This window comes from Ochotona princeps, chromosome 2 (genome assembly GCF_030435755.1).
Source record: "Ochotona princeps isolate mOchPri1 chromosome 2, mOchPri1.hap1, whole genome shotgun sequence".
NCBI lineage: Eukaryota > Metazoa > Chordata > Mammalia > Lagomorpha > Ochotonidae > Ochotona > Ochotona princeps.
Window position 1 is genome coordinate 166,017,077 of NC_080833.1, and position 22,701 is coordinate 166,039,777.

At 41.3% G+C, this 22,701-nt stretch overlaps 1 protein-coding gene across 1 annotated transcript in view; it reads left to right on the forward strand.

Annotated features, from left to right (window-relative positions):
* The window catches only part of XPR1 (xenotropic and polytropic retrovirus receptor 1), a 209,739-nt gene that overhangs the window by 99,126 nt on the left and 87,912 nt on the right, over nucleotides 1-22,701 (forward strand). The window contains exon 3 of the mRNA XM_004598637.4: nucleotides 16,739-16,840. Within this exon, the coding sequence (XP_004598694.2) occupies nucleotides 16,739-16,840 (102 nt within the window). The remainder of the gene's footprint in view (nucleotides 1-16,738; nucleotides 16,841-22,701) is intronic.

Genomic DNA, 22,701 nt, shown 5'->3' on the forward strand with positions numbered 1-22,701 from the left:
ATATTTCAATTTTAGTTCATACACAACCGGCTGCTATACATCTTAAAATGGCTATAGGGTATTATTCAGCTGTCTCGTGTCTATTTTCATTTTTATATTTAGCAGTTTATAGTGTGGAAGCATAATTTTTACTGAACTTGGCGAATTTTAGGATAGTCCAAACTGGCTTATAACTCTAACAAGGCATATGTCAACAGTTGAGGTGCAGATCAGTTTTAGGAGGGGTGTGCAGAGAAATCTTCAATACCTTAGTGAGGAGTAACTAATCTTTGTGTCCTACCTAGTAAGGTATATGTGAGTCAAAACTGACCATTTCCCGTCTGGTTCTAAGCTTTCCTTATTGGTCTCTGTCTATCTAATCTATTTTTTGGGGGGTGGGTGGGGATCTGGAGTGACCCTGATGGTCATTGCAAGAGAGGGTGGGGATCCAAAGTTGGACCTAAGTAAGGACCAGAGAAAGCTCCCCTCCCGAGTCTCGAAGAAGTTTACTGTTCTTCTGTTTCTGAGGCCCGCTCAGGCCTCCCTGCTATTGTTCCGATGACATAGATCCTGTGAGGAACGATCTGGGCTTCTTCCATCCCGTGTGGCAGGTCCAATAGGGAATGGTTTACCTCAGAGTTCTTGGCCTCCAAAGGCAGTCCAATTCCCCGTGACCTTCTTGGCAGTTGGGATGTAGTCCTTGGTGCCCGTACTGATAGTCCTTGGTGAGGATCCGGGAGTCTCCAGGGTTGGGATACAAGCCTGCTCCTGTCCTCCTGCTCCACTCTGGGGTCCCCTCTGCTCTGTGCATATGACCTCCTGGTAAGAGGTGGTCAGGATCACACTTGATTCCCCCTGTATATCTTTATAGTTTTGCTAATGTCTAATGCTGATTCGAGTCTACTATCTATAAGTTACCTATTATATTCTTGATATGTTATACTTAACGTCTTCCTCACACATTCTAAGGAGGTGGAAGATTTCTCTCTCTCCCGCCCCATTACGGAATAATACGGAGTCTTAAAAGTGTATTAGGTTTTCCAATTCTTTTATGTAGATCCTAAGCAGTCTGACTCCCATTGATTGTTGATTCATTGATTTCATCACAATGTCTTATTGCATTTGATACAGGCTGTTTGAAGTTGAAATAATATTACAATTTACAGGTACTATTTTTTGGATTGACATCATTTCATCTTAAATTAAGCCAAAAAGGTGGGTTTCCAGTTGGGCCCATTTGGCCACAAAGAACTGCATTTTTTAAAAAAATAGCTGAGTAGTATTCCATGGAGTAGATGAACCATAGCTTTCTTATCCAGTCTTCTGTTGATGGGCATTTCGGTTGCTTCTAAGTTTTTGCAATTATTGATTGTGCTGCCATGAACATAGGGGTGCATGTTGGTTTCTGGTGTAATAGGTGTTTTGAATATATTCCTAGAAGTGCTATTGCTGGATCATATGGTATGCAGATTTTCAGTAGTTTAAGTGTTCTCCATACTGATTTCCATAGAGGCTGTACCAACCTGCTGTCCCACCAACAGTGGAGTAGAGTTCTCTTTTTCCTGCAACCTTGCCAGCAAGTGTTGTTGGTAGTTTTTTGTATGTGAGCCATTCTTACTGGCGTTAGGTGGTACCTCATTGGTGTCTTAATTTGGATTTCCCTTATTGCCAGGGAACATGAGCATTTTTTCATATGTTTATTTGCCATTTGGGTTTGTTCCTTTGTGAAGCGTTTGCCCATTTCCCGTGCCCATTTCTTGAGTGGTTTGTTTGTTTTGGTGTTTTGGTTGTTTTGTAGTTCTTTGTATATTCTAGAGATTAGCCCGCTGTCACGTATGTAGTGTGCGAAGATCTTCTCCCATTCTGTGAGTTGCTTTTTTACTTTGTTGATTGTTTCGTTTGCTGTACAGAAGCTTCCTAGTTTGATGTAGTCCCATTTGTTTATTCTGGTCTTGATTGCTAGTGCTTTTGGTGTTTTTATTTTCAGGAAGTCAGGGCCTACACCTAAATCTTGCAGTGTGTTTGCAACATTTTCTTCCAAAAGATTGAAAGTTTCTGGGTGTAGGTTTAGGTTTTTTATCCATTTAGATTTAATCTTAGTGTATGGTGAAAGATGTGGGTCTATCTTCTTGTTTCTGCAAGCTATTAACCAGTTGTCCCAGCAGCATTTATTGAACAGACCTTCCCATTTGCCTGGATTGTCGTTTGTTTTTTCATCAAAGATTATTTGGCTGTATCTGTGTGGGTTCCCTTCTGGTGTTTCTATTCTGCTCCATTGATCCTCCTCTCTATCTTTGTGCCAGTACCAGGCTGTTTTGATAACCACCGCCCTACAGTATGTCCAGAGGTCCGGAATTGTGATTTCCCCCTGCTAACTTCCTGTTGTTCAGGATGGTTCTGGCTTTTTGTGGTTTTTTTGTGTTTCCAGGTGAACCTTTCTATGAAGAATGTTTTGGGTAATTTGATTGGGATTGTGTTGAATGTATGTATTGCTTTTCGTAGTATGATCATTTTAATGATACTGATTTTACCTATCCAGGAACATGGTATGTTTCTCCATCTTTTGAGGTCTTCCACAATTTCCTTTTTAAGTTTTTTGTAGTTTTCTTCAGAGGTCTCTCTCCTACATTTTTGGTTAGGTTTATTCCTAGATACTTCATGCTTTTCTCTGTTATTTTGAATGGTACCCCGCTGGTTAGATCTTTTTCCATCTTGGGGTTTTGTTTGCATACACTATGGCTGTTGATTTTTGGTCATTAATTTTGTACCCTGCCACTCTACCAAACTCTCATATAAGTTCTAGCAGTCTCTGTATTGAGTTTCTTGGTTCTTCTATGTAAAGGATCATGTCATTTGTGAATAGTGAAAGCTTGACTTCTGCATTTCCCATTTGAATTCCTTTAATTTCTTTGTCTTGTCTCATGGCCTCTGCAAGTACCTCTAGGACTATGTTGAATAACAGTGGTGATAGTAGAGGTTCTTGTCTTGTTCCAGATCTCAGTGGGAAGGGTTCCAGTGTTTCTCCATTCAGTATGATGCTGGCATTGGGTTTTTATATTGGTTTGATTATGTTGTGGATTGTTCCTCTATGCCTACCTTGGTTAGGGTTTTTATCATGAAGTGGTATTGGATTTTGTCGAAGCTTTTTCTGCATCTGTTGATACTATTATGTGAGTTTCGTTTTTCAGTTTTTGGATGTGGTATATTACATTTATGGATTTACAGACGTTGAACCATCCCTGCATTCCAGGGATGGATCCTGCTTGATCCGGATGAATGATCTGTCTGATGTCTTTTTTGAATTCTATTGGCTAGGATTTTGTTGAGGATCTTAGCATTAATGTTCATCAGGGAGATCGGTCTGTAGTTTTCCTTCTCTGTTAATTCTCTATCCGGTTTTGGGATTAAGGTGCTGTTGGCTTCATAGAATGAGTTTGGAATGGTTGCTTCCTTTTCTATTGTTTTAAAGAGTTTGTATGGGATTGGGGTTAGCTCTACTTGGAATGTTTTGTATATTCTGCAGTGAATTTGTGTATTCTACAGCAGATTATAGAACTGAATAAGACACAGATTCTGTCTTCAGGAAGCTTATGGCTTAGGAGGAGTTAAAATTTATAAATGAATAATTCTGTCTTCTTCATACTTCATCCAAATCAGACTTCAACCCTCCCCGTAATTATGCCACGCCCCAGTGTTCTCTGGCTCAGTATTTCTTGTTAAAAACCCAGTGCACAGGATCCTTGCCTTGGCACAGGACCCTTGCCTTGGCATGGGACCCTCGCTTTGGTGAGCTAGTTTTCACTGCTGGATGGGTCTTTGTTCCCTGCTTCTTTCATATCCCATCTACTGGTCTGGGATTGATTATGTTATATCAATACATTGAGTTATCCAGATGATTAAAGTGGTCGTGATATGCTTGTCACTCTTCTGCCTATACCCAGTTTAGAGTTATGTAGAATTATTAGTATTGATCCTCACTAGCCCATAAAAACTTAATGTGAACCGTAGGTGAAACCAGCTTATTAATATATTTTATTTAACATATCCAAATTGGCTATTTTAATTTATAATTAACATGCAAATTATTAATGCAGCTTATATTTTCATATTGTCTTTAAAATCTGATGTGCTTTTTATACGTAGAATACATCTGAATTTGAACTAACTGCCACATTTCAAGTATTTGGTGGTTGTTTCTAAAAACAAATTCTAGGGCCTGGCAGCTGATACTCACCTTGCATGCTCCGGGATCCCATATTGGTGCCAGTTCATGTCCTGGCTGCTCCATTTCCCTGCCAGCTCCCTGCTTGTGGCCTGGGAAAGCAGTAGAGAATGGTCCAAAACCTTGGGACCCTGACCCGCCATGAAACATCTGAAGGAAGCTCCTGACTTCGGCTGGGTTCAACTCTGGCTGTTGTGGTCATGTGCAGAGTGAATCAGTGGAAGGAAGATCTTCCTCTCTGTCTCTCCTTCTCTCTGCAAATCTGAGTTTCCAGTAAAAAAATAAATAGATCTTTAAGCAACAACAGTAAAACTTCAGGTCTCCCATGGGGGTACAGCCCAAGGACTTGAGTAGGGAACTGGATATGAAATGGAGCAGCTGGGACGCAAACTGGCACCCGTATGAGATGCCAGCACTATAGACAGAGGGTGAGCCTGCTGTGCCATGGTGCCAGTGGTAGTTTTTTTTAATTAAAATTGATTTATTTTTATTTGAAAGGCACATTTGAATTGAGGAAGGGCAGGGGGAGAAAAATGAAGGGAGGGAAGGAGAGAGAAAAAGAGAGCTTCTGTCTGCTGATTCACTCCCCAGATGGCTACACCTATTGGAGCTGAGCCTATCCAAAACCAGGGCTTCCATGCAGATCCTGTCCTGCCTTCCCAGACTGTAAACAGAGAGCTGGAACGGAAGTGGTGCAGTCGGGACACGAATGTGTGCCCACATGGGACACTGCACCACAGGCAGGGCCATAGACAACTGCGCCGTGAAACTGGCCCCAGCAGTTGATTTTTTAAAGAAACTATTTTTTTATATATGGGCAGAGAGTAACTCCTACGCCATGATTTACTACCCAAATGCCCACAATGCCTGGAAAAGTCCGTCCTTAATATGCTTTTGTTGTGGTTCTGTTGAATAATGCCTTTTGAAGTGGAGAAACACAGTTCAGACATACATATTGTTAGACAGAATGTGTCTGTTCTGCATTTAATAGTCCAAGTTTGAAAACTGTCTCATCAAAGAATTTCTTTGTAAATGGATTTAAGCAGATTTAGTTATTACATTATGGCTGTCTGCAGACATTTAACTTGTTTAAAGTTAAGAAAAACTGATTTCTAATTAACACCAGATTGTATAAAAAAGAAAATATTAGCTAAATAATTAATTCCATGAAATGACATGTATTCCAAACAAAACAGGCAACATCTGTTAATTCATTTGGGAGGACAAGATTAGGCTTGTTCCCTTGAATTTTTAAATTAAGTATTGTTCAGACTTTTTACTTCAAACACTTTTAAAGTACATTCAGTAAATACTGTTATCTGTGCCTGAACTTGAAACGCACGTAGGCATGTGTTAACAACAGGGGTACAGTTGGAGAATGTGTCATTAGGCGATTTTATTGTTATGGGATCAACAGAGGGAGTCTTCCCACAAACCTAGGTGGTGTTAATTGACGTGGCCCGTTGTTGTCAAAAGACAAAATGCATACAAGTTATATGAGGCTGCTAGTGTAACATGGCATACTGTTTAACAGTAACATTTTCTTTTTTTTTAATGTGTAGGAGTACACTCTAAAATGATGATCATATGTGTAGGATAGTGAATACATCAACCAGCAACATAGTTGTTTATTATGCACTATAAATTCGTTTAAGATTTATTTTATTTGAAAGGCAGAGTTAGAGGGAGAGATAGACAGATATTCCTTATGTTGGTTCACTACCCAAATAGCCATAATGGCTGGGGCTGTGCCAAGCTGGAAGTCAGGAGCCAGCAGCTTTTTCTGGGTCTCCCATGTGGATCCAGGGATCCAAGCAGATGGGCCGACCATTGCTGCTTTCTCCCACACAGTAGCAGAAATGCAGGAACAGCCAGCATTTGAGCTGGCACCCATGTGGAATGCCAACACTGCAGGTGGCAGCTTACCCTTAGTAAAGCCTCCACGTTGGCCCTGTTCTGTGCTTTCATACAACTTGGAGTAATTTTGTTTACACTAATATCAGACATGGCTGTGACATGTAGATCATAGGAATTACTCACTTGCATTTCAGTTCCATGGGACTGTCATCATAAATGTGCTCCATTGATGGCCAAGACATTATTATACAAAGCTTTGTTTGTACATTGATTTGATAGAGGAAGCTGATAAATCTGACACTTGGACTCTCTTTACACCATAATTACGATATTCTAAACTCTGAGACATTACAGTTTTAAACATAGACTTGTAATGAAGAAAGAGAAAATGATTCCATTGTTTCTTCTGTATTCTAATGATTGGAAATTTTGTAATTTATATTTGTTTATATGTATTTGATTCCAAGTGCTTGGAGAATTTGCTGTTCAGTTACTTTAGAATTGGTTTCTAACAAAAAATAAAGTTGATTTCTAATTCTTTTCTAAATGGTTTAGAGAGATAAACCTTGTATGGTCTAATCCTTTTCAATTCTATAAGGCTTGTTTTAGTGTCCTGAGATGTGGTCTCTAATAAATATTCCATATGCATAAAAGTGTATCTTTAGTATTGTTTAAACATTAGTGAAATCTAATTGGTTGATGTTTGCATTCTGTTTTCCTGTATTCTTTCTGCCTTTTGTGTTTTTGATTGCTTATTTTATTGTCACTGAATAAGAAATGTTGGAGTCTATTTGTGTAATTGTGGAGCTGAGTGTTCCTTATTCCAGGTCCATCTGTTTTGGTTTCATGCACTCTGAACCTCTGTTACTAGGTACATGCACATTAAGAATGCAGGTATACTCCAGTAAGTTCATGCAGAAGTAAGATCAGGGATACTTGTTTTAGTGCAGAAATGTTTGTAAATCCATTCCAAGTTTTTTATAATACAATTTTTCTCCTTAGCTCTAGAGGCTCTTCATATGCATGGGTTTCAAAACTTCCATGAAATTTCAACTGAATATTAGTTTATTTTGGCTGAATAGATCCCAGAGGATGTACTTATGAAATGTTCAGGAAGTTCAAGTTTTTTTTTTTCCTTTGTCTTTTTCTGTGTCAAGATTGATTGATTTAGAAAGAAAACTGAAGGCATAGAGAATGATCTTCCCATGGTGTCCTGAGCCGTGCGTATCTGAAGCCAGGAACCAGGAGCTAGGAACTTGTTACGTATCTGCCATGAGGGTGGAGAGGCCTAAGCACTTGGGCTGTCGTTGGTTGCAGGGAGTTGGATCAGAGGTGGAGCAGCTGGGACCTGAGCAGGCGCCTGCCCATATGGGATGCAGCGAGTGTATCAGCGTGCCTTATCTGTGGTTGAACATCACATGGTTTCAGTTATCACCATCAACCTCAGTCCAGTCCCATTAAATGGGAAACTGCAGAGATAAACAGCTTGCAAGTTTTCAGTTGAGTGCTGTTCTGGTGGCCAGATGAAGTCGCCCACTGCCCTGCTGTGTTTTACAGAATGAATGTTTACCTGCTCTCTTACCTGTTAGGTCTTTTTGCATTATCTCTTTAATTTGCTGCCCACAAATCTGAAACACTAGAGGCAGTGAGCCATGAGGAAGTGTTATTCCATCAAGGAAGATGGCCGCAGGGACAGGAGTCAGAGGGAGAGGTGGAGAGAGACGTCTGCTGCCATAGGGGCAGGAGAGGGCTCCAAGGGAAGAGAGAAGAGAGGAGCAGGAAAAAGGAGGACGGCCGACAGGAGTGTGCCTTTTTATGGCTGGGATGTGTATTATGGGGGCCTGAGGGATTTGTGAGCAAGGCTGTGGGGGGCCAGGAGGGGTTGGTGGGTAGGGCTGTTGAAGCTGCAGGGGTTGTTAGGTGCAGTGGTGGTCAAGGTGGAGGGGGAGGAACCACAAGGGATTGGTGATTAGGCCGTCAGGTATGTTGCCATGAGCTTACAGTGGGTTGGTAGGAACTGGGTTATGAAGGGCGAATCTTAAAGAAGCTGTGACTCAGGGGAAGCATAGTAAAGATGGTGCTGAGTCCAACATGTTGGGGGTCTTGAGGACCCGTGTTCCAGTCACTCCTCACGTTCCTCCCTTTTGTTATATATATAAAGGAAAGGGGGCTGAATTTGGGCATAGTGTTCTGCAGGCACTGGTCTCACAGTGGGATGTCTGGAGAGATTGGTATCCCTGCAGAAGAAGCTGGTTAAAGCTTTGGTTAGGATTTTTTTTTCTTTGCATTTGAGTGTGGATGACATGGGGTGGAGGGAGGAGTTACTTATCAAAAGTCCTTTTGAAAAGGTAGCTGGAGTTCCTCCCGAGGCTGCAGGAGTGCGTAGTCTCTGTGGGTTTGTTTGGGTGAGGAGCTTCTCAGGGATGCCTCTGTGGTGGAGGGTAGATCTTCTTGGTGGGTGTTGACCTTCTGTGCAGACTCAGCACAATAAAAAGCTTTCTGTCAAGGATGAACAGATTTGTGTTGTGGGAGAATATTTAAGTATTGAGAATATTAAACTCAAGTTTATTCTCTGATTTTCCTTTCTTGTATTTTCAAGTACTTTTCCCATCAGAATCTCAGCATGGGCTGTCAGAGCCTGAGTGGATAAGGATAGCATCTGCTTGGATGGGGTGGAGGAGTGGATTGGCACAGCCATAGATACCAGCTCCATGGAGAGAACTGTCCAATAGAAACATGTTGACGGCAAGGAGAGGCAGGTTTCTAACTTTTAGAGAATGAGAAAACTAGAGTTAAACTTACGGTGCTTGATTGGCCTTGGCAACACTAGTGCAAACTCTGATTCACAGTATATATAAACAGGAATGGTGTGTGTATGTGTTTGCCCAATGAAACAATTTTAAATTCTGTGCTCCAATAATAATGAATAAACTGGGTACACAGATTTTGGTTGCTAAATATAATAAGTTCTGCTGTAATACTTGTTTTGGAAACGAGTCCCAACAAATGCGGCAACAGTGATACACAATGTGAATTTTGGGTTTATTGGTGCTTTCTGTCTTTGACAAATTCCAGATGAGCCTGAACACAGGTGAGTTAGGCTGTGTAGGAATGTGCCAATTGCTTCACGCACACCCGTCAGGCATCTCCGTCCATCTCAGTTTTCTGCTGTGTGGGCCACACCCAGTCACGTCTGGTGTTCACATTCCTTCATTTCCATAGTGAACCCTCCTCATTGCTTCACCAGAGTTTATAAGCTGCAGTCATTGCGAAACCCATTTCCACAGGAACTCTCATGTTTTTCTCAAGGTAAAGTGCCACAATGCTTATTGTGGTATTTATGTATTTCTTACTTTCAGCATGTATAATTTTAACATAGATGAAATTTGATGACATGTTTCCCGAGACTCCTGTCTTTCAATGTGCCCTACTGAAGATTGTGAGTTTATGCTTCAATCCCATGTTCCCCTAAACCCTGTGGTCTTTTTGAATGACTTTGCACAGTAGAGTTTTAGGAACATGTACTCACAGGACACCTTGGAGAACTGACAATCTCTCTTCACTTAAACCCTTCAGAACTGTGTGGGCACGAGGCTGATTCCAAGGCTAAAAGTGTCTTAGTACACAATGACCTTGGAATATTTTGTGCTAGAATATTGTGGGAACATGTCACATTGACCACAGAAGCAAACCTGAAGGGACTTGTGGACATTGTAAGCATCGAAGTGAGTAATAATTGCAATAAATAAATAAGGATTCCTGAAGTACATACTCATGTATTTTTTAAGGTAATTTGCTTATTTATTTGTTTATTTTCTTATTTATATTGCAGAGTAATAAAGAGAGGAAAAGAGAGCTCTTCCATCCACTGGTTCACTTCCCAAATGGCTGTGAGAGCCAGGGTTGGACCAGGCTGAAGTCAGAAACCTGGACCTGTATGTCGGTCTCTGTTGTGGATAATGGCCCCACCATTGAACCATCCTCTGCTGCCTTCTATGGCACATGAACAGGGACCTGGATCTGAAGCAGAGCACTTAGGACTTGAGCCAGCACTCTGGCCTCTACTGATACAATTTAAAGAGTGAATATACTTATTATTTTTTAGTGGAATAACACATTGTACCTATTTATTAGTATCTGAGTGGCAAAGAGAGCCACACGAACAGAATTCACGAATTCATAGAAGATTAAGTTCCTCTACTTTATGTGCCAAAAAAAAAATGTCAGAATTGATGAAAGTATAACTAAAAAAATGTTAATGTAGGGCTAGTGGGTTTGAGGCTCATATTAACTGTGCTGCTTTAACTATAGACTTTCTGTTTCACTGAACCTGTTCTGACCTCCCAGTTCCTTTCTTTTCGTGGCGGAACCGTCTCTCAGTGTCCCAAGGCTCTCAGCAGTTATTCAGAGTGATTCTGTGAGCCTTTCCCAAATAAAAGAACTCAATTTCCCTTGGTGCATAGAAAGTCTATGCCCAAATGTTTCAGTAAGCCCAGAAAAACTGGCTGACATTCAGTAAGTTTAATCGACTGCACTTTGCTTGGACTAATTTGTTCCAGGCATTCTGGAACAAGGAAGAATTATTGTGTATATCCGCTTCTCTCTGTGTAGAGATGTTAGCATTCTGAAACAGTGGGTCCTAACTTACCAAATAAGCCACTCTAAGTATTTTTAGAAAAATAACACTGTCTCCAAAGTCTGAAACATTTTATTAGATTTTCAGAAGGGATTTCTTCAATCCATCTTGACACCTTAGATTAAGAATACTAGTTTTGGGGGTGTCTGATTTTTGATTCTTTTGTGTCTTGGGAAGTCTTTTTACATAATTTTCATCCCTTTGAAGAGGAGAATTCCCACTCTTCCTCAAAACCATATTTATGGCTCATATTTCCTGCTATTTTTCTTAATTTGATGCTTTTGAGACATTGAGTCAAAGGTCCAGTTTTCTTTTGAAAGGGGTGGTGAAGTACTAAGATGCTTTCGTAGTTAATCCTGGGCATCGTGGAGTTGAAGTGCTGAACACATTAAGTGAAAGTATACTCTGCTCTATGCAGAACAGATCAGTCAGAAGGTTGACAAAGCAAACACAGGATTAACTGCTTTCTAGTCTTGATTGGAGCTCTGGATTCTTAAGGGTAATCTTAAGATTAAGGAGCAATAAGACTGACCTCAGGGCTCTGAGATTGAGGAATATAGAGAGAGTCGTGGGATCTTGGCATAGAGTTAAATGATGTGAATATTGTAATCGTAAAGTCACCTGCAGAGAGTTTTAGTCACACTGATGTGTTTACCCCTCTGCCTTGAAGCTCTTAATTGTATGCTGAAGATGCCTCAATGTAGAAGTTAATCTTGACTCCCCTAAACTCTCACCAGTTTCGCTTGGTAACAGTAACCTAAATGTAGGTAAAAATCAGTTTATTTCTACAGATGTATGATTTGTTCTGTCTTAGTTATAGAGGTAATTATCAGTTGGATTCTTTCACTGCAAACAATTGAAGGCAAATGATTTAGCTAAAAACTGACTTTACTAGTGGGTGTATGGCAACACACAGAATTGAAGGAACTCAGTAGAGACATCAGCTGGGAATGGGAAAGTGGTTCACCTTTGCTGTTCACTAAGTAGAATGGCCCAATGGAATTGCGTTAAGAAACAGTGTCCCGGTGGCTTGGCCTAGCAGCTAAAGTCCTTGCCTTGAACCCACCAGGATCCCATATGGGCGCCGGTTCTAATCCCGACAACTCCACTTCCCATCCAGCTCTCTGCTTGTGGCCTGGGAAAGCAGTAGAGGACGGCCCAATGCCTTGGGACCCTGCACCCGCGTGGGAGACCCAGAAGAGGTTCCTGGTTCCTGGCTCTGGATCGGCACAGTACTGGCTGTTGCGGCTCACTTGGGGAGTGAATCATCAGATGGAAGATCTTCCTCTCTGTCTCTCCTCCTCTCTGTATATCTGACTTTGTAATAAAAATAAATAAATCTTTTTTTAAAAAAAAGAAACTGTCTCAAATTGGCTAGAGCAAAGGATATCTGTTAGATTTTTTGTTGTTTCTTTTTTTAAAAAAGATTTATTTTTATTGTAAAGACAGAACAGCTTTGTGCAGAGAAGGAGAGACAGAAACATCTTCCATCTTTTTCTGCTGGCATACTCCTGGCGCTTGCAAGTTGAAGATTTAGTCATTGAGCCATTGTGCGAGGCCCCATCTGTTTATTTTTCAACTAAGCACTTTTGATTTTATGTATGTGTTTTGGTTTTGAGTTGGTTATTATTTATATATGTAAATACTGCTTAACTGTGAAAGCCTTATTGTTTCATTTTTCAGTATATTTCTGCAGTCATCCTTGGCATGACTTTTCCTTTAGTACTTGGTGTCCTATATTTTGTTTTCTCTCATGCTGCTGATCTCTGCCAGACTCCCTTGCTTTTTGCCAAATTCCCTTGCTCGTTTACTGTGATGCATTTAAAGAGTAACTCTTTCAAAGATACAAATAGAACTTCAAAAAACAAAAACAGAATAGCAATGGTGTCTTAACTCAGACTACTATAACTGATTGCCATACATTAGGTACCTGAAACACCAGACATTTGTTTTCTCTGGTTCTGGAGAGACAAGGCACTAGCATGGCTAGGTTGTGGTGAACACCTTCTTTCTGCTTTTGCCCACCCGTGGCATTTCCTGGATTTAGGCATGCGGAGGGGGTGCGTTACTCTTCAGGGCCTGTGACCTTAGCAAAACCTGATTATCTTCTAAAGCCCCACCTCCATGTCACATCATATTGGGGGTTGGGACTTCAAAGATTCAATTTCGCAGACACAGATGTTTGTTCTTTAGCGGATCATCTGAAGGTTTATTCTTTAAATACAAAATAATGCATTAACTAACAGAATCACCCAATTCTGCTCTTGCAAATACCTGCACTGGTGTTGGCGATGTTGCCAAGGGGAACACAGTGCTCAGGTGTGTTCTGCTCCTGCCTCCGTGCTAGATCACCTGAAGGCTTGCTTTCTTGTAGCTGAAGTGTATGTTGGTATAAAACACTTGAAGTTGACACATGCTCAAATGATTGTTTTTCAGGAAGAGATCACTGAGAGGTGGCAATGTGTAGAAGGAGCCAGATAATCAGTGTTGCTACGGGAAACTTTCATTCTCATCTCTTTGGCTATCTGAGCACGTTCTTGTAGCACTTATGTCTATAAGATGAAAAGTAAGGATGTAAACAATTTATGATCTAATTTCACAATATTTGTAATATTCTAGCAAGCAGTGTAATGTTGCTCATGGAAACAATCATGTAATATTTATTATGCTAACAATAATGTAACATTTGTCTCTAGATGTATGAGCTGCTTGGGAGAAGGCATATCCATTTAAGTATGAGAATATTTTCCAAATTTCCAGTAGTGGTTTTATTCTTAGTATTAATATATTTTATAATACATAAATGTATTCTAATATATATGTGTGTGTATTCTAATGATTATAATGATGATTATATTCAAGACAAGTTTTAAGATTTAAAAAGCTTTTTGCTTAGGAAACATTTTGTATTTGAATTTTAAGTTATATATACCCTTAATGTCTAGGAGGTATGATAAAATGATCAATGGATGATTATTTATTATTATTTTTCATTGGAAAGTCAGATTTACAGAGAGGAAGAGAGACAGAGAGAAAGATCTTCCATCTGCTGGTTCACTCCACAAATGGCCACAACAGCTGGAGCTGAGCTTATTTGAAGCCAGGAGCCAGGAGCCTCTTCTAAGTCTTGCATGTGGGAGCAGGGTCCCAAGGCTTTGGGCCATCTTCCATTGCATTCCCAGGCTGTAAGCACACAGCTGGATGGGAAGTGGAGCAGCCAGGATACAAACTGTCACCCATATGAGATCCCGGTGGATGTAGGCAGAGGATTTAGCCATTAGGCTATAGCACTGGGCCCAATGAACGAATTATTTTTAAATATAAAAGTAAGACAAATTCTGTAACATAACCAGAATGCAAGTACACATTCATGAAGAAAATGATACTAAATTTTAAGTAGCTAAAAAAGAGGTCCTACATGTGTTTGATATTGTATGATGATACTAAGCAAATCGTCGTAATATTTCTATTGCATTACATATTTAAAGCAGCCATATTTTAGTTAACACTGATATAAAAATTACATTGTTCGCAACTACTGGAATATGTTCAGAATCATTTATCATAAATAAAAAATACGTATGATGGTTATTCATAATTCTAGAGATTATAGTAACTCTGATGCTTTTATTGTTGAATTAGTCTTTGAGTTATTTGTTGATGCTTCAACACATGCTTTTTGCACAGTTGACTTAGGTGAATTTTCAATTCAATAAAAACTAGTTGTGACTATATCAGCTAGTGCTGTGATGTTGGCTTCATATCAATTACGTGTCATTCATTTGAATGATTATATTTTTGTTTTGAAAAGAATATTTAAAAAGCATATTTGTTTAGTCTTCATATGTTCAATAAGACCTCAAAATAGTTTAGAACCCCTGATTGGATTCAGAATCATTTTGCAGAAATTAGTCTTGTGGAATCGGGAGAGAACTTTATTGAAATACCTCAAGTTTTCAGAGAAACTGCTGTCCTAGAGAGTCAGGCTGGCACACGTGGTTGCCAACAGAACCATATCCAGCCTGTCTTAAAGCCTATTGCTTTCACCCCGGGATGTATTTGCAGCTTCCCCGCTTGCTTAGTCTCCAGTGCCCTTGCCCTAATGCAGACTCCCGTGGTCTCCCAGGAGGCGTGTGCTGTTCTGAGTCTGATTGGTCTCCTCACACCCTCCTGTGGAGGAGGCAGCCCTGATCCTGGTTGTCCCTGTGGCCCACTGGTCTCCGCGAGAAGAGTGTCTGCTAGGACCTCAGCTGCTGCCACTGTGCCCTTGCCCTCTGAACCCTAGTCACACAGGCTTCGCTGGAGTTTCTGCATGCACGCTTCCTTTTTTTGTACAGCATCTAGGCACATGCTGTTCTGCTTAGACTGCTCCTGCTTTCCGTAGCAAGTGCATGTCATAGGATTGCCCAGTTAGCTTTTTAGCTTAAGAAAGCATCCTAATTTTCACATTATTTCAGGATTTACAAAGATGATTGAATGGAGCACAGATGGTATGCCAGGCATTATGTCGGGGTGGAGCGGCATCTATAAAGATGAAAAAGATACATTCTCTGCCCCTTAATAGTCTGACATGCAGATTTTAAAAACCGAGAGTAGTAATAGAAATATGAATGAGGCATATCAGATAGTAGGTTGATTTAATTATTGTTTGAAAGAATTGACTTTTGAAAGATCGGTTTTTATCCATGTAACCTAGAGATTGTATGAGAGGTTAGTACAGCATTAAATGCTCCTGAATGAAACGTTGCTGTCAAAATCCCTTGGTGGTGATTGCTTTGCTATAGAAGTCTTTTACTTGCATTGATACTCCCAAGAGTCACGTCTGCTAACTTGGTCAGTGGTGGTGGGGAATGAGAACCGAGTGTCACCGCAAACGTGGGGGCAGCAAATGTGATGAATCTTTGTGCTCACTTCATTTTGGTGTAATTGACACCTTTGTTTAATTCGGAGAAGGGACGACTGGCAGTGTTCTCTGAGCATTCTTTACCAATTACGGCCTTGTCTTCACTCTTCTGTTTTCCTTTTAATATTAATCCTACAATTGTTGATATTTCTATATTTAAAAAAGATTTATTTATATGAAAAGCAGAATTAGAGAGAGAGGCAGGCGGAGATACAGGTCTTCATCCGCTGGTTCAGTCCCCAAGTGGGCAGGGCTGGGCCAGACCCAAGCCAGGAGCCAGGCGCTGCTTCCAGGTCTCCTAGGTGGGGTGGGGGCCCAAGCAAGCACTTGGGCCACCGTCCGCTGCTTCCCCAGGTGTCCTTAAAGAAAAAGAGTTGCCAAAGACATTTCCTTTCCCTTCTTCCATCACACAAAAGCACGCAATAGAAAGTTATGAACTCCACTGCAAATCCCAACACAGACTTGAGCTTCCAGAAATGTGAGAACGTAAGTTTCTGATGTTGAAGCCACCTACTCTGAGGGATTGGTACAAAAACCTTATTCTTAAGACAACAGGGTTAACGTGTCCTGAATTTAGTAATTAGTCATGAAAGACTAAGCCTAGTTCCAACACAGCGTAAGTACAAATCCTAGAGACAGCAGGGACCTGCACCGTGTATATGCCAGCTGCTCCGCTTTTGATCCGGCACCCCATTGACTCCTTCTTGGCTCAGCCCCGCCTCTGGGCTGTTCCTGGATTACCACTGCACTTAGTAGTAGTTTCTGTCTTGAATCTTACCACAATTTCTCTGGCAACATGATTCATTATAATAGAGATTTAGGGTCCCATTCCATTAAAGAAAGGTCATGTTCTGGTTCCGTGGTGAGGGCTTTGATTACTTTTTTCTTTAATGTCTTACAGTTTTTGAAAACTGCAAGTATAGTTGTCATTTTGAAGATAAAACCTTAAGGACGTTAGTGCTTATGCGTGCTTGCTGGGGCTGCCACCTGCCTCCCAGATGCCGCTTGCTGGAAGGAAGCGCCGCTGGGGAGGGAGGCTGTGCCCTTCAGCCCGCTCACTCTGGGCGTCTTAATGCCCAGGCCGCAGCTGCCACCTGAGGAACTAATTTGGTCTCTTAATTCTTTTTTCCTTGTGTTTCAGTTACAGATGAGGACACAGTAAAGAGGTATTTTGCCAAGTTTGAAGAAAAGTTTTTCCAAACCTGTGAAAAGGAACTTGCCAAAATCAACACCTTTTACTCAGGTAAGCAGTGACTAGAGACCATCTCCTCCCCGCTCGTGTCTAAACACCTGCTGCTTGTTTCCGAGGGAGCCTTGTGTGCCTAGTTGTGTTGCTGTTGAGTGACAGCTTGGCGTGGAAGAGCACATGGCACCTAGAATCAGAGTCCTGATTTTATCATTCCATGTATTGCCAAGTTTCTGAGTTTTTGGGTTATCAATTATATAGTTTTTATAGCTTTCAACCCGGATCTGTCATGGAGCAGAGGCCACTGAGATAGGACAAGCACTATTTTTTAAAATGCCTAGCTCTTTTTTTTAACAGCATTAAAATTTTTATTTATTTATTTTTATTTTATATACATATATATATTAACTTCTTTTTAAATTGTTACATCATTCTGTGATACAGTTCATAAGGCCCTGGGATTTCCCCTGCCCTCTCTCCACTGAGTTCCCCTGTATCATTACTGTAGTGTAGTTCTTCATACACAGTCACATGTCCAGAGTCCAGCATCCTATTGTCAAGATACAGCTAATAGTTTCCTTGGCAGGCTGTCTTTGACCCGGAAGGAGAGATGCTCACTGCATCCTCACACCTGGACATGACAGTCTCCATCACACAGTCACCACACATCCCTCTTACATGAAAGGTCACAATACAAAATAAGCAACAGGAAGAAAAATAGAAATTTACAACACCATGAACTTCTCAAGAGGGTTTGATAGTTCAGCAGGCCTAAATTGCCGACAATCCTGTGATTCCAATCACGGTGAAATCTCTCCTGAATCCACTGGCTGCTAGCCCACCTTGGTGTTTCTGTCTGCCCAGATCTTCAGTGCCAGCAATTGGCTGGGGTAGCTGATCAGTTTGTTCTGTCCTCCATCCTCTGCCATGGTACAGGTGTCCTCTGGAGGCTCTGTGTGCACCTGGATGTGCTGTCCACTGCTCTCCATCTGAGCCGCTCAGGAGGCCCAGCTCTGAACCGTCCACTCCCACGGTCAGCCCAGGGAACCTGCAGTTCTCTCCATGGTGGGGGTTCTGAGTCCAGCGGTTCAGAGGCAAATGCCTATCTCTTTTAAGTCTTTTAAAAGTGTTTGTTTGGGCTCGGCAGCGTGGCCTGGTGGTTGGGGTCCTCGCCTTGATCCCATGTGGCCGCTGGTTCTGGTCCCGGCAGCTCCACTTCCTCTCTATCTCTCCTCCTCTCAGTATATCTGACTTTGTAATAGAAATAGAATAAATCTTAAAAAAAAAAAAAAACCATCTATTTAAAAAAAAAAAAGTGTTTGTTGTAAATTGGACTAGTAGAACAATGCCTTCAGAAAAGGTTCTTGAGTAATACCAGATGTTGTAAGTGAAAAATATAGAAGCTCAAGCTTATTAGTATTTTGCTTTTGTTTAAAAGACATTTCAACATAGGTACACAGTGGTACCAATCAAAAAACTTCTTTTTTAAAAAAAGCTTTTTTTTTTTTTATTATTGTTTTTTATTGGAAATTAAGATATACTGAGAGGAGGAGAGATAGAGAGGAAAATCTCTCATTTGTTGATTCACTGCCCAAGCAGCCTCAGTGGCTGGAGCTGCGCCCATCCGAAGCCAGGAGCTCGGAGCCTCTTCCGGGTCTCCCATGCAGGTGCAGGGTCCCAAGGCTTTGGGCTGTCCTTGATTGCTTTCCCAGGTCACAAGCAGTGAGCTGGATGGGAAGTGGGGCCGCCGAGATTAGAACCGGCACCCATATGGGATCCTGGCATATGCAAGGCGAGGACTTTAGCTACTAGGCTACCACGCTGGAAACAAAAATTTTCTCCACTTTTGACGTTATAATTATAGGGTTGGATTTATTCTGTTTGCTCATACAGACAGAACTGTACTTTCCTCAACCTTCTGTGTAATGCTGGAAGTGTATTTCTTGGCTGTAACTCTGATTTGGTGCCATTTCTAAACTGACCTGTCTCCCATCTCGGTAGCATCCAGTGTTCACCATTCTGTGTTCAGGTTGGGGTCCCCTTCCCCCGCATCTCAGGGAGAAACGTCCTGTATTTGGCTTATTTCACCTAACACAGTGTCCCCTGGTTCCGTCCATTTGGCTGGCTGGCTTTCCATTGTGTATTATACCACAGTTTCCTTCTCCACCTGCTGATGGACACCTGGGTTAGTTCTGTATTTTGGGGTATTTTGTGTGGTGCCGTTGGGCGTGCATTCAATTACGGTACCTTTGTGGTATATTTCATATCAGATTCTGATGTTTGTTTCCCCTCTCCCCACTTCAGTGTTGCTTTAGCAATTCCGAGTCTTATGATTTTTATTAATATTTTTTATTTTTGTGGTGCTTTTTGGAAGGATGCTTGAACCCCAATTCTAATAATTAATGGATGGTGTCTCCTTGGCTTCAAAGAAAAAATACTCTTAGCAGTAGATATTTTTATATACTTTTAATATTTTTGAGGTACACTCAAAAGTTCTTCAGAAAGTTTCCAGAAAATGGAATTAAAATTCAGTTTTCTTTTGGTGAAAAAAGTTTGAAATCAATTTCTACAGGATCTGAAGAAAACTTATAGAAAATATGTATTTTGGAAAAACTACATGCATTTTTATTTCTGGAAAATTTGTATACTTCTATGTGTTAATATGCAAATATATTTAACATTTGTTAACAAAACAACATTTAGTTTTATAGTACTTGTAGTATATTTCTACTTTTTATGCTTTTCTACTTTTTCTAAGATCTATTTATTTGTATTGGAAAGGTAGACCTAGAGAAGAGGAGACACAGAGAGCTCTTCCATCTGCTGATTCACTCCGCAAGTGGCCACAACGGCCAGAGCTGGCGATCCAAAGCCAGGAGCTTCTTCCAGGTTTCCCGTGTGGGTGCAGGATCCTAAGGCCCTGGGCCATCCTCTGCCACTTTCCCAGGCCACAGGCAGGGAGCTGGATGGAAACAGGGCCGCCGGGACATGAACCGGCGCCCAGATGGAATCCTGGCAGTACAAGACAGGATTTACCCATGGAGCCATTGCACCAGGCCCATCTTTTAATTTTTAAAAACTACATACTTTAAAAATATTTTCTATTCATTAATTGATTTTGAAGTGCCATATTGGGTTCTAACCCTCACAAAATGGCATGCTAGCCTAGATCATCTCTCAAAAGTAATTTCAGCCTGGGATTTATCAAACCTTTGAGTGCTGTGTTTTAATGCCTGCTCTCTGGGTGTTGGCAGCACCCTTGGGACCTGTCTCTTGATGTCATCGTAGAGTCGAAACAAATTGATAGTCTTCAACTGCTTTTTGCCAGGTCAGGAAATGATGAGTAATATGAAGACATGGTTGACAAAAATAGGCTTTGGCACTTGTCTTGGGCAGGATCGCTTTCCTGCTTATGTAGCTGCCTTCTTCCAAGCAGATTGTCTTGTGGGCTGCAGTGCTCGGATACCTCGGGCATGCGGAAACTAAGGAATACTGAGGCGTGTTCATCTTATTAACTCACCTACCTACGTCTCACGAGTTATTGAGTAGTTACAGATGGTCAGTTTGTAAGCAAGATAAACTTTTGGCTGAAACCTGTGGGTAGTTGAAACCAATTGTTATAGTATTTTAATTTGCCTATTTCTAATTATACCAGAAAAGTGTAGCATCAAATACCGTTATCGGTAAATTGTGTGTGAATCTTTGAACCTTTTTCTTTAGAGGCCATGCTTTGTAACAATCCTAGCCCTCCATGCTTTCTTGTAAAATGAGCACATGTTCAGCCTTATGGGATTCCCCATATTGGAGATTATAAGGTATTTTTAGTATTTGGAAAAATCTGTCTGAATCATTTTATTGTTTTTTTGTTTGTTTTGTATTTTTGTTTAGTAAAACACTGGCGATTATTTAGATTTATAGATAAAAATATTTCAGTGTTGAGACCACGAGAGAAGCAGGGAAGTATGAGGAAAGATTCTTTGGCAGGAGCACTGTGTAATACTTGGTACAGAAGACTCCTAGGTCTCTAGAATTTGAAAGTTGGCAATTCCAAGTGATAGAGTTCCAAATAAAAAGTGTATAAACATGCATGTAATCTGTCCAAGTTAACTATCTTGAAACATGTTTGATGGATTAACGTGATCTTCATCTGCTTGAAAGGCACAGTCACAGAGAGACAGAGACAAGATAGGTGCTTCCTGTTTGCTGGTTCGTACCCCAAGTCCCTGGAAGAGCTGTGGCAAGGCCAGCCAAAGACAGGTGTTGGAGTGCCGCTGGATTCTCCTTGTGGGTCAAGGGCCCAGACACTAAGTTAAGCTGTCATCCAGCTCCCAGGCTGCGCTGGCAGGAAAGCTGGGTCGGAAGTGGGAGAGCGTGCACTGACTGTCCTCTGATGTGCAACGTGGGTGTTATGCGCAGGAGCTTAAACCATCGTATGACCCAACACCTACGCCAGGGTCAGCGTGCTCATGCACCTAGCTTATATTGCCAACACACAAGATTGTGCAGAAACTGGGAACAAAGGCATATACATATATAAACATACACACTGATCTGTAGGTGACATAACACACTTTTAAAAAACAGAGATTTCTGTGACACTTTATAAATTCTGATGAAAGCAGTGTATTTTGGCAATAAATTCCAATTGCCATGGCGACCATAAGTGTAGTGAAATTCCTTACTTGGACCCAGTGGTTCTCACATGCTTCTCTAAATAACTAATGCCTTTCAGGAAGAGAATCACTAGTGGAAATAAAGTGACCCATGGATTTGCAGTCAGATGCTGTGCCGCTGAACTCTGCCTCCTGCAGAACACATCTTGTACTCACTCTGATTTGTCTTGTATTTCTTTGTAGAAGGGTACGAACAACCAAGCAGAACTTTACCTGTTCATTTGTTCAGCCAGCATGTTTTGAACATACTGCAGGTTTATGTTGGGTGTTACTTCCCCTTAAAACGATCATAATTTGACAAGCTAAGTAAAAATATATTGAATACCTGTTCGCTGTCCTGTAGCGAACAACTTCCTGCACGGAGACGATAAAAGACACGCGTGGACTACTGACCGGTGGTCAACAGCCAAAATTCATTAACAGCATCAGACTTTTAAAAGAAGGTTGTCACATAGGCGTCCAGGGAGGAGGGGCTTGAATCATTTACATCTCCACAGCAAGGGACAGTCTCCCAAACCTCTAGCAGGTCCTTTCTCTAAACCTGTGAACCAGGAGGTTTCTTGCTCATTCATCTCCATAGCTATTGCTCCTGGCATCTTCAGGGGAGATACAACTGGCTTTGTCTCCCACAATAGCAAGGATTCTGAAGGTGCTTCTACAAATACCCTTAACCTACTGAACATCGTAGCTTAGCCTTGCCCATTGTGAGCGTACTTAGAGCGCTGGATGGGCTCGCTGGGCAAAATCGTATGATGAGAAGTTTGTTTTGTAATCAAATAATGAATGTCTTGTAATTTATTGAATGCATATATCCCCAAATGCTGTCAACACTAGGACTTGTTCAGCTTGGTGATGGTAGTGCTGACTGAGGAGCTGCTGCTGCCTGCCAACGGCACATGGTACAGGACACATTGCGGCACTGCATGGCACTGGCCCAGGAGAACATCATGCATTTTACTTCACATTAAAAAAAAGATTTATGTATCTTTTACTGGAAAGGTAGATCTACAGAGAGAAGGAGAGACTGAGAGAAAGATATTCTGTCTGTTGATTCACTCCACAATGGCCGCAATAGGTGGAACTAAGCTGACCCGAAGCCAGGAGTCAGGAGCCCCCTCTGGGTCTGCCCCTGGGTGCAGGGTCCCAAGGCTTCGGGTCATCCCCACTGTTTTCCCAGACCACAAGCAGGGAGCTAACTGGAAAGTGGAGCAGCCAGGACCCAAACCAGCACTGATATGGGATGCA